This window comes from Phaethon aethereus, assembly GCF_964289735.1.
Source record: "Phaethon aethereus genome assembly, chromosome: 6".
NCBI classification, from domain to species: Eukaryota; Metazoa; Chordata; class Aves; order Phaethontiformes; family Phaethontidae; genus Phaethon; species Phaethon aethereus.
Genome location: NC_138580.1, coordinates 348242 through 361318, shown reverse-complemented (window position 1 = coordinate 361318; position 13077 = coordinate 348242). Strand labels below are relative to the sequence as shown.

At 36.0% G+C, this 13077-nt stretch overlaps 1 protein-coding gene across 2 annotated transcripts in view; it reads right to left on the bottom strand.

The window, feature by feature from the left end:
* Positions 1–929: 929 nt before the first annotated feature.
* BAZ2B (bromodomain adjacent to zinc finger domain 2B) overlaps positions 930–13077 on the bottom strand; it is a gene marked incomplete at its 5' end in the record, with an annotated part of 87768 nt that continues 75620 nt past the window's right edge. Inside the window, 10 exons of one of the 2 annotated variants that reach the window (XM_082001416.1) lie at positions 930–1779; positions 3078–3221; positions 4007–4266; positions 6903–7049; positions 8722–8857; positions 9244–9554; positions 10465–10625; positions 11084–11239; positions 11427–11700; positions 12256–12920. In XM_082001416.1, coding sequence (XP_081857542.1) covers positions 1626–1779; positions 3078–3221; positions 4007–4266; positions 6903–7049; positions 8722–8857; positions 9244–9554; positions 10465–10625; positions 11084–11239; positions 11427–11700; positions 12256–12920 — 2408 coding nt within the window. In that variant the 3' untranslated portion in view covers positions 930–1625. Of the gene's footprint in view, positions 1780–3077; positions 3222–4006; positions 4267–6902; positions 7050–8721; positions 8858–9243; positions 9555–10464; positions 10626–11083; positions 11240–11426; positions 11704–12255; positions 12921–13077 lie in introns of both variants that reach the window. The other variant, XM_082001417.1, reaches the window with a different exon arrangement.

Here is a 13077-nt window from a genome sequence, read left to right as displayed (position 1 = left end):
AAGAAACATTGTATGTGGCATATATTTACATTATCATGTGCATTCACACTGTAGCAACGGTGAACAGGACTGGCAGAAACTGGTCAAATACCAGGCAGCCCAATGGTTACACCTAGATGTTATTTACGCTCATTCAAATAGGCAGCTGAACTGCACTCTTGACTGCTTGGCAATTGCTTCATTTTGAACGACCATTAAGAGGCCAGGAGAATTAGAATGTTAAATGCAAGACTCCCAAGATATTATTAAAAAAATTCCTGTATACACAGGATCTGAAGTATTAAAATCGCCAAGAAAGTCTGGTTTGCAAAACAGTCTTTTATTGTATCCGTGCCACACATACTAGTGAAAAATAACACTCCTAAAAAAGGAAAAGAAAAAGAATGCTACCTTTCCACAACATTCCTTTTAAATAAAACTTCAAGTACTCTAACATTAGTACAAAAAAAATTCTGATCTATCTGCCCCAACAGGCCACCACAACACACAGTAGATAAAACACAGTGGTTACAAATGTCTTTTTTTTGTTATTTCTGTGGCAAGGCAAATGGGGGGAAATGTTTCTATGAAAAAATACTGTGTGCGTAGGAAATTGTCACAATTTTATTCCACATGGATACAAATGATTATACTTGAATTTGAGGCCGTGGTGGCTTGAAATTATATAACAAAATAGAAAAATGGAAAACTAATATCCCCTACACCCTGTTTTAAAGGCAGGCACTACCAAGATTAAGGAGACTCCACAGTGTTGGTAGAGGATAATTACTGTACAAGCCATATAGCTATAATTACCTTAAGACTAAAATAAAATGCTACCGTCCTCCTAAGGCATAAACAATAATGTCTGCAAACAATATGTACACATCATACATATTTAAAACAAGACTTACTATAAACAATAATGAACAGTATGTACATGTCTCAATTTTCTTCACTGTCTTGAAATACAATTTAACTACACAAGTGATGCAGCAACATATATATAAATGTACTTGTAACTCTACAGTAAAGTTTAATTTTTAGTGCTTTTACAGCACATCAGTGTAAACAGTTTTACTTGGCTTTGTTTTATATTTTAAAACATTCCTTGTTGTATTTTCAAGATTTAAAGCAATTTTCTAATTCTTCCTTTTCACAGAAAACGAAGATTCTGAATGCTGTATAATCATAAATAATTCATAAAATTAAATACATTCACTAAAAAATAAACTACAAAGTAAAAAAATGAAAAATAGATATTTATTGAAAGGGAAAAGAGAACCATTTCCCCAAGTAGAGCTCTGGTGGTTGAATATTCAGTGCGTTTTGATATATTTTAAATTGCTATTGCACTATAACACCCCTTTCTTTGAAATTCTTTGGGTGTGCTTCCCTGTTCTACCTAAATTAGTTTGTTAAAACACACAAACCAATAACCAAGGGGCCATGGTTGCTGTAGGAGTGAAGCCTTTAGAACTAGTATCACAACTCTGTGATATTTTAAAGGAAAAAAACAGTCATTAGTTATGCATGTGCCTTGCACTTTCATGTAAATACAGTTCACATTGCTGGTCTTATCAGTCCTCATTTAATGAAAAAAACAAGAAGAACAAAAAAAGAGGAAAAAAAGAGTTCTGGTAACTTCAGCTCACTTTGAAAATCTCTGTCCATTTTTTTTCAAAATACTTCCTCATGTTGTGGCCAGCCCTGCCTATGTCAGAATCATCTTCATTAAAGGTTTCACAGTTGTCAAAAACAAGCCTGACATCTAGCGAAAATGCTTCAAGATTAGGGTACCTGAAAGAAGAAAAAGGTGAATGATTTCTGGAACATGGAGAATCAAAGGGGAGAAGCAACTACATGAGAAGGAACTACCTTAACATCAGTGATTTTACAACCAGCCACAGAATATTCAATGTATGTTCTACATGTTATTATACTTTTAGTTTTTTAATTCTAATTTAAATATTAACAAGAAAATGAACATCAGTGGGAGGAAATACCCTCTTGTCATGGTATTTGTTATTTTCCTCAAAAACTCTGTAAGGTAGAATTTCAAGCCGGTACTGGAAAACAAACTCTTTTTATATTAACTTCCCCCTTCCCTTCAACAGCTTTCTAATTAAAATGCTACGGCTATTTGCCATTTATTTATCTATTCTTGGGCTCACGTCCTTTCAAAGTAAGTGTTGACTACAGCTGTATTTACCTAAAAGAGGAGCAATCAGGAACAAAAAAAAAGCTGCCCAGATCAATCACTGCAACGTTGCCTTTGTTATTCTTTTTATTATCCTGAACATACATGGCCCGAGTAGTGTTCCAGTATTCACAGGAGTTATTAAAAAGACAAGACAGTAAAAGTTACAAGACTACTACTACTGATACCAATGAGCATGTGTGGAGCATTTAAATCTCAGATTCAAGGGAGAAAAAGCCCAAAGAGGTTAAGTCATCCTTTGTGGTACCCTAGGAAACTTGCTTTGTGTGGAGCTGATGGATGCTGAAGAGGGTCAATCTTTACGGATGACAAAATTTTCTTTGGTGGTGGGGAGTCCTTAGAGCACAGGGATTAACAAAGAGGGAAGGGGAACAGAGGCATATAGCGTCTTTCTCTTTTCTAAGAAGTTGTGCAGTCTAATTCTAGGACTATAAAATGATTAACCACCATTACTGGAACGTTACCTGGCTTCCCACAACAGGGGTACCAATTCACTCCACAGCTACACCACTATTTACAGGGACTCCATTGGCTTAAAGCCCACACAGATGGTTCTTGCTTACATGAAACAATACTAAGATGTTCTCAGTGAGAACAGATGAGGACAGAAGTTTTTCCTGTTGATTGATTTTGTGCATTTGACCCGGCAGTTTTATTGTTTTTCAGCCGGTTCCACAGGTTCTCCCACCTGACATGCTATTTCACTTAGACATGGCAAAGAAAAAAGTATACAATTAAGAATTTTGACTGTAAACATAATCACAGAGGTGCCAGTGTAGGCAGATCAAAATAGTTAACTAATTTTAAAAAGTGTGCTGTGTTTCAATGTTTAAATATTTTCAAAATGTTAAGTAAAATTTACAATAGGCTTACTTACTGTCCGCTACTTAGCTTGTCTCTAATGGTGGAAAAGTCCATAGGTTTTTTAATAACTTTCTTATAACCAGGAACAAGTTTCAAGTTTACAGGAAGTAAGAAAGGCCAGGCATCTTCATGAGTTTCCAATTCTGAGAGAATCATGCTGAATAAGATAAGGTTTCAAATCAGTATTTTTTAAGCTGTTCATATATTCACAGAGGTTTTTCGCTGTTCCATAAATTCATCATGTACTGCTAACCTATTCACTTCATAAAAGGAAAGCACTTTATTCTGTGCCCTGTGCAAGGCTGAGAACAATGTCAATAAAGACAGACATCTTAACCGAGTATGTAAAATACCATTAAGTTCTTTCCAGGCAACCTATGTACAGTGGAATTCTAGCAATCAATGTTCTAAAAGAAAAACACAGCCCTGCAACTTCAATACTTTGAACCTCAATGTAAACCATTTGCAAGCCAGTAAAACAGGTGCTAATACTGGCTTTCCAAAACGCTGACGAGGCTAAACTATGTCACTTTTCACCGACCAGCAATGCTACAAAAGAAGATGCATTCCTATTACTGTCTCCTCCTCTGTAATGCAAGGCCTTTTTGACATAGTGGATAAACATCTTTGCTACTCGTGAGAAAGCTGTCAGCACCACTATTCTCAGGGTTTTTCCCATTCTTGGAAGGGCATGTAGTGGAAGATTTCACAGACCACATTCTAACATTAGGTACTTTCCTCTTGGGCTTCATTGCCAAATACAGCAGTTGCTCCCAAGCACGCACACATTTATAAATCCTTTATATATACATGCAAATTACCACAACCTATATGGGATACAGGACAAAGAATAGGGTTCTTATTCCTCAGAACACAGATAAAAAGAATCACGCACTGCTTGTTTCAACAATACTTACCCAAGTTTAAAATTTGTCACTTTACCTGCATATAGCCAGGTCCTTGGAGTCATCTCTTTTAGGTTTCTTAAGAGTAGTGAAATTTTCTTGCTTTAATTGGCTTACAGAAACATTTTCATCCATTTTTCTTTTTCTAGGGTCTGTTTTTCCTCTTTTTAAGGAGGTGCTTGTAGTTGCAGAGTCTTCATCCTCTGTATCTCCTGCTAATTTCCGGCTTCTCTTTTGTTCGTTACTTTTTTTCCCTTTGATTTGAAGTTTTTTTATTTTTAGAGTTTGACCACTTGCCTAAAATAGAGAGAACCGAAATAAGCAATAACCAAGAAATTACAAAAACCTCTGTTGTTATTAATAGACAGCAATGAAGATCAAACAGAAGAACCAAAACAACTGAAATACGTAACATCAGAGATTATTCACTTTTTGCTCTTCTCTAATGGCAAGTAAGGCTGTAGAAATTCCTGTTGCTAGCGATTTAGGTTCTCAACTTGTGACAAAATAAAAGCACCTGACCTTCAGTCGCCTGAAACAGCACCTCCTAAGAAAGCAGGCTGGCATAGTTTTAGACGAGTATTTGTCTATTCCTAAAAGACTGATATAAAACCAGCTGGAATAGCATACTCTTTGCAAGGAACCTTATTATTTGCAAGACATGGGAAACTGGAAAGGAGTTTTTAAAAAGTCAGGGACGGGATCAACTGATTTAAAGATTAAAAGCTAGATATAAAAGATATAAATAGCTTGGCTACAAGTCAACTACAGGAGAACATAAAAGGAGCATGACAATACAAGAATGCTACAAACAAAGGAATGCTATTTAGTACAGAACTATTTATAGACAGTAAAAGGAAACTAAGGGGTACATTTAAGATAAAATAGTAAGTTATTATGGGTATTGACAGCATCATATTGCGGCACAATATTTGAAATCATCATTCTGATCATTGCAGAATGTGAAGTCAAGTACACGGTGCCATTGAAAAGACTCACTGACAGTCAAAGAATGAAAGACAGAGAACAATTTTCATGAAGAAAGAGAGCCAGCATCAAAAGTACTATACTCTGCCTGTGTTACTAAGACTACTTTTGATAGTTTGAACAATTTTTAAACTGTAACATTTATTTTTTATATTCTATCAAAATACTATTTGGTTTTAAAGTTGTCTAAACCTGTATTTTTATAATGTACTTTTTACAGAGTTAAGAATATGCCAATTTCATTACCTACTAGAAACCATTACTACACAACTCCCTTATTTCACGTCATAAATAACTTTCTTGAGTATTCGGCACTGATTGTAACTAGCATGGTGAAAAATGCAGTCAGTTTGTCCAAATCAGATGATGAATGAACGCATGAATGTGGAAACATGTACGTTGTGTATAGAATTCCTTTTGCTTAACAGAGAACCCTAGAAAGATTTGTAATTAATTGTACTGTCTTAACACTGCTCTCTATCATGACTATGCTCTTGGTCCAAGGATAGAAAAACAGTCAAGTATGTCAGTTCAAAGGGCAACTGAAGAGGAATGTTGATTTTTCAGCCATTTTATTAAAAACGCAATGTGAGGCAATGAGAACAGATCAGCTGTCATCACCTAAGGACTGACTTTGAGATGTTCTGTGAATACTAATTCCAAGTAGCTGGGAATGGCAGATGTTGATGTTTTTCTTGCTTTAGACGAGAAAAAAAATTTGAAGTTGAGTTAAATTAGGATGGCCTGGTTATACCTAGTCTTCAACAAAACTGTTTCTATGTTTTACAGAATTTTTAATCAATATTCAACATGTTTTAAAGTTCTGATGGAATTTCACCTTAAATTTCTGGCACCTTTGAATTTCCACCTTTCAGCCAAATTTGGGACAGAAGGTGGGGGGGGGGGGGGGGGGGAAGAGAAAGAGAGAGAGAAAAAATTCTGTTATAATAAACCCAGTAGTTATAGGGGGCGAGGGGGTGGAATATCAAGAGAAGTGATGGGATAAGTTATAGCATGATAGGGTAATCTCTGTCTTTATAAGAAGGTAAGTGTAACATTACCATGACACTAACAGGAACATTACAGCATGAGTTAACCCCTTATAAACTACTACACAATCAATTCTCAACAGTAACCTCCTTTTCTTACTTCTGTTGCACATAATGGTTTGAAACACAATCTGTCTTCCTTATTACTTTCTGAAAGATGCACAGTAAAGAGGATCACATTGACAATACCCGGAGAAAATACAGAATTAAGTATTTACTGTGAAGCTACTTCGTCAGTTACAGTATTCACAGGTAATGGCAGAAAACATAACTAACAAGTCTAGCAAAAAATGCATTTAATTTCAGGATTAGGTAGGGATGGGAAAATTGTGGGCTTTTAAACAATACTAGCTGCTAATTCAGTCATTTGAATAGAACTATCCTAAAGTTCTATTTAGACTGTAATTCTTGAAAGGGGAAAAAAACACCCCACACCTCACGCAGTAAACATACATAGCGTCTCTCTCAAATGTACTATGTATCAAAAACCTAAAACTAAAGTATGCTGTACACAAATTACAAAAATTATTTACTAAGTACTTTCTCCAATTTTTCTTTTCAAACAGAATCTAAGACATTGGTCTGTCAACACTTAACAACGAAGCTTAAAAGACAAATACTGAAAAAATGCTAAAAGAGAAATAAAAAACTATGGTATTAAATCAGCAAGAAAATTCTGTACCTACTTACATTAAAAAAGTTTGAAAGAAATTAAAATGTAGCCTTTACTGCCACTAAAATCCAAGTTAAATAAAACTATTAATCTCATTATTTAATGGCAGCCCAACATAAAACATACAGACCATTATTTTCATTGAAAAAAGCACTACTAGGCCTGTAACTCTACCACCACCGAAAGGTGACCGTAAGTCACTTCACCTTTACGGTTAGTATTACCTTTGCTATGCAGGCAGGACAAAACCAATCACCGTCTGGTATGGTAGTGATCTTGGGTCTGTGGCAGTAGGTATGACAGCCTTTATCGCAGCCATCACAAAGGAGCAGCAGTTCCTCATTATCTCCCTTTCGACAAATTTGGCAGTACTGTAATACATGAAAAATGGCTTTAATTCAATTTTTAGAGTTTTGAAACACAGGAATGGTACCTAAATTACTTTTTTCCTCCAAACACACAAATTCCTTCTCAAAATAGTTCTCCTTTCATTTTACCACAATCAGAGTCTACCAATGATCACATTTGTAGAAGAATATATGCAGTATGTGAGAAATTAACCTAAAGACTACACTTGGGAACACATTTCAAAAGCAATTCATGGTAAGATAGGTGTCCTACAGCACACAAAACTATAAATACTTTTTGTATTTCATTAACGTCCACGAGAAGTAAAGGTATCTTATACCCATCAAAATCACTTGGTCCACACATACCGTCTCAGGAATTTTCTCTTCATTAATGCCCATGCTGTGTATCTAAGTTGCTATTTCATAAAAATAATTTATATTTTACGACAGTATTTTCAGTATTACAGATAATAATCAGTAAGGATCTTATCCAAAGGCCACCATGAACATATTCAGTAAGGCAAAACAAATAATCTTAGCACCTCCTAGAATTCACATTAACTTAAAAATAGCTAATGCATTGTCAGTTTTCTTACACACGTTGTGTGATTTTGATACTCTTCTATATCTGGACTTCTTTTTCAGGAACTTAAAGATCTCCACATGTTTTCACCACATACATACATTTACTGTATAGTTAAATGCATAGAACGTTTCAATCAAATTGAAAATGATACTATAATTTCTTTCTGGATGAGAAGTTACTACACCTTGAAACAGTCAAATGCCTTTTCAGGTGCTCCTACTAAATTCATAAACTTTTTGCTTTGAAGCTACAGCCTTAAACTTACAGCAATATAAACCCAAAGGTACAGCCTTACACTATAGTTTTTATTTAAATCATGCTTTAATTGCCCAGATGTAATGATAATCTGTATAGGACTGGCAGAACTTAAAAAAAATAGGGAAAAGACGACTAATGGAAGAATCACTTTTGCCACCCACTCTATAGCACTGGCCACACTTAATCACATCATAAGCACTACTGCTGTAGTAATGGTTTTGTTTTCAGAAATTTAAGTTTCAAAGGTCCATGCAAATTTTGGCACGTGCATTTTGTGTGCCTTCTTTGTATGTGCAGTTAACACAGCTCTACTTGTTAAGCGTACAAGGAAACAGGTATTTCAGCCTGTTTGCTCACGCACTTGCCCAATTTGTATTTTCAGTTGTGAGAAGTGTGCATGCAAAGAAGTCACACATTTGGAGCATCTCAACTTTCTGAAAAACTAAGTCCTTAATGGGGATATGTGGTGTTGAACCTCCATAAAGCTTGTATCACAGATGAGATCAGAAATATTGCATCAGATAGAGTATCCATCAGATGGAGCCAGAAATTACTTTTTTCTAATGTTAACAACAAAGAGTAATTACCATCTTAAATAAAGCAACCAGTTACAGGAGCTTTTTATCTTAGAAAGTTGAGGATGATGCATTTGGCAAGAAAGGGACAATCTTTTCATTAGGCTTATATTTATCTGTGCACAATGTGCAGTTTAACTATATTAAGTTTTACATGCAGTAATAAGAAATGCACTATTAATGATGGTACCTTAAAATGACTGAAGTGAGAAAACAGGATATAGCAAAAATAGTTTAGTTACAGCACTTTTGTTTTAAAATTAAAAACACTTACAACTTTCATAATAGATTTTTCCCACGCTATTGATTTCTGTAACTGCTGAAGGCACAGAGATATCTGCGCAGCACTGCGCGCTTCTGACAATGCCCTTCTCCATACCCTTAGCCCTGGAGCAATATCCTCTTCAGTTCTGCAATGAAATACAGAGAAATTAAGTAGGTCGCATCCGTGTTTGCATAAGTTTAAACGTGGAACAATCATTATTCACATTGAAAGCCAAGCAATGACAAAACGTACACAGCCAATAAGTATAAGGTTTAAGCAACTAAATTTCATGTAGTGCACAGACTGTGGCTACGTGCCTCAAAGCTTAGTCACAACCAGTTAAATATAAGATAACTTTGCAAGATTATCAACAAACGTAACAAAAAAATCTTTACAAAGCATCATGCAGAATAACATGATCCATGTGGATCACAGACATACAAGAAAGTACATAGATAACAGGCAATAAGAAAATAGGCTCCAATTAGCAAAGAAGCACAATAATTTTTCAAGTTAATCTCAATAACCTACCCGTCACCATCACCACTAATGGATGGTGCAGGAGCAGGGACAGTAACTGTGCCCACATTATCCAGTTTGATCTGAATGGTGGTACTTAAGGGGCTCTTCAGATACCTTCGCTCTATGTTCCGCTCCAAGTCAGCAAGCCTGGTTACAGCTATATCTAGAGGGTTGTCACTCTTCCGCTCTAGAGAGCTGGTATTGCCTTCTCCGCCTCCAGCACAATCTCCATCGTGCTTCTTGTGCAATCTAGTAATTGACTTATGTTCACGATATACCAAGTCGTCTCTCTCTGACGCAGGTTCAGGACACAGCCAACCCTATGTTAATAGAAAGGTTTGTGCATTTATTGGTTGCTGTTAACTTAGTGTGTAAACAGAGGAACTGTTTTATGGAATCAAACTAAGTAACCGAAGTGCTGTTTCCAGTAGATCTTGGTTACTTGTAATCCATCTGTAGAGACCGTTTCCAAAATATCCAGAGAACTAAATAATTAATCAAAAAACACAAGCATTACCAGACTTTTTGAAGGGACCTTTCTGCAACAGTCTTCATTCTTATCTCCTTTTGAAGTATCCTGTTCTACTGGTCAAAACATCAGAATAGGTCTGTCTGTCCAACGGCTCACGAGACAGTATCAGTTGGTCACACAGAAATAACATCCACCCCCAGAACAAACTAGATCCCAAATACTACAGCTGTACTATAGCCAAACATATGCAATTTGATATCCTTACACCCACCTGGGAAAAACTGCAAATTGTAATGACAGCCAGTGAATTCTTAAATCTTTCACACTCACAACCGTCACGCGTTCTCCACGACTCTACAATACTCAAGCAAAGTATGTACTTGCAGGCTTTTCGGAAAGCATTAACAGCAACAATCACCCTAGCCAGGCAGAACCATGGCAAAAACCCACTATAATTAGGCAGTCTATACGCAATAAAACCTTTGCATTCGTAGAAGGTTAATAAAATGTGCAGGGAACTGCACACTGTACAGCACTCTCCAGGAACTGCCATTCTGAGCGTCTTCAGCTGAAGATTTAACTGCAATAAAGTATTTCAAACACAAACATCCATGACACTGCTGCAGTGGATTTGTTTTATTTGCAGACAATTAGAGATCTATAAGGCGGCACTTACCAACAGCAAAAGGAGTGCTACTATCTACTTTAAATTCTTACCAGTTATTTTAAAGAGACATTTTACTAAAAGTTAGTTTTACCTTAACTTGTAAACTAGCTGATGCAACTCTCCTCTCTAGATCTTCCACCTGCTGAAGAATAGCAAGATCCACCTCCATTGCTTGTTCTTCTACTGACCAGTTTTCCACAACATCTTGAGTTACTTGGTTATCTTCATTTTCATTGATATCAATAATTGCAACTGTATTTGAGAATCACATTTTCATTATTTTAATGAGTATTATAACTTCTCTGACTAAAGTCAAGCTGATTTACCTGTCACTCCAGTCATATACTGAAGAACTGTTGTAAAAGGGTGCTACTCTTAAGATACCCAGTATGGACAACAACTTCTGTAGGTTTTCAAACTTGCAATTTAAAGGCAAGACGGGGAAGGAGAGCTAGAGCGTCACAGAGATGGAAAGAGCTTAAAAAGGTTACCAACACTTGCGCCACTAGGGCAATTTATATTAAATAGGATTTCTCCAATCCTATAAGCTTCCAAAACAAGGATGGTGAACAGGCAACTACAGACAATAATATCTTTACTGTTTTTCTCCAGCCGCTACTCTAACTCTGTATCTAAGCACATCTCAAAGAGCTCTCAGCCAGTCGTCTCATGCCCCAACACCATGCGTAACATAAATAACAATTACATACCATCCTTATTTTTGAGGCAGGCCAGAGTGATATAATCCATGTGTTTCTGTATTTGCTTTTGTAAGGCCTTTTCTCTTATTCCCCTGAGATGCAGCACTTTAAGCAAAGATTTTAGGTCCTCTGGATCAGTAATCCTCCACCACCCATACTGCATTTCTAAATCAAGACAAGCATATAAACACTTTGCAGGCATTTTTTATGTGATCACATACAATCAGATGAGAGAAATCATCTAGCCAAATTCAATAGACAAATTATGAAAAAGAAATGAATTGTAACATCATAGTGGCATTGTAGAAATTATCCCTCACATAGTTCCATCTTATTGGTGTATTATACTTACCTTCTGGTATCGGTTTTGGGTTAGGATAATCTACTGGCTTGGCTACGTCAACTGCTGTAGAAGGGGCAGAAGCTATTTTTTCAGTCTGTAGTGCTGGTGATTCACTTTTAGTGGCAGGAACACTAGATGCCAAGAATGAGTTACCATTCACTTCTGATAATCCCAACCCTGATCCAAGAGCAGGTAAAGGAGATGAAAACGGAACACTTGAAGTAAGAACTCCTGTAGGCCATCCACAAAACTGTAGTCCCATTATAGGTAGTCCAGTCTTCATCTGCTACACAAAATATATTGTTAACACAATCACAACTACCATTATTAATTGTTACCGAGAAACCTGAATTATGGTTAGGATGCTATTTGTCAAACAATATTCAAACATAAAGGAGGCCTTTACTCAGTACTTTGATAAGTTTAAGAAAAACTAATGTAACACTAACATGTAATACTCCTTACTAGGGCCCTGTCAATGCTTAAAAAAATAACAGCTTTTAAAGGGAGGGTGTGGTGAGTCATATTTCTGAAAACCATTTATTTATTTGCTTTTCATTTAATACCAGCGGCCAAGACTCTAAAAGCCAAAATAAATTACTGAAATACACATACAAAAAATCATACATTGGCTTACCTGATTTTACCTATCTTAATCTTTTTTATCAAAAAACTTCTAGTATTATAAAACATGTGTAACATGGAATTAGTTATTAACATTGGGGAAAAAAAAAAAACAACAATTATAATGGTAGCACTTCTGTGAAAAATCTGTCTTAAGAAATTATGCCCAAATAAGCACAGCAAATTCAGACTACTCAAAAATGCATTTATTTACCTGCAGCGGTGACAATGCAAAAGGACTTAATCCCATTGGACTCTGTGCAGAGGTTGAGCCCAGAAGAGGTGATGGAACAGGTGAAGGTGACTTTGATGGTGGATGTGACTGAGGAGTAAGTGAAGCTGTAGTAGCTGGTGTGTCTATATGGGTAACTGACATGTCATCACAGGGTATTCTTGGTAAAAGGCTGAACCACTGTCTGCTCTTTTCAGTAAGAGTCTTTAACAACTGATCATTTGGAATTAGTGGAGAACTGTAAAACTTTCCTGTCCCACTTGCATTAGGACTGAAGAGATTATTAGAATCAGACTTTTCAATGGTGCTTTGTGATACAGCAGGCTGAAGACTGCAGAGAGAATTTTTTGAGTTACTTGGATAAGGTAACATACAGCCATTTGCTGCACTGCCATTAGGTTTTGGGGACATAATGTCAGATTCAGGTGGCATTTTTGCTACCTCTAACAGTTTGCTTAGTTTTGAAAATGACCCAGGCTTTTGTAAAAACAAATTAGTGTTGTCCTTTTCTTTCAGGTCTTCCTTTTGCTCACAGTGAGTTGTATTTAAACAGTGTAATTTTTCTTCCGTCTCAAATTCTTCTTCTTTGATATGCATGCTTTCTACCTTTTTTAACTTCTCTTTTTCTTTTGCAATTTCTTCTAGGCCTAAAAATGGACAAGAAATATAGATGAACTGTTTCAAATCACAGACCAACTAATTTAGACCATTCTTATCATCATAGTTAAACAAAAATTACTTAATTTTTGGTTCACATTCTAGTTTGCAATGTCTTTTTTTTTTTCTTTTTTTTTAATTAAATCA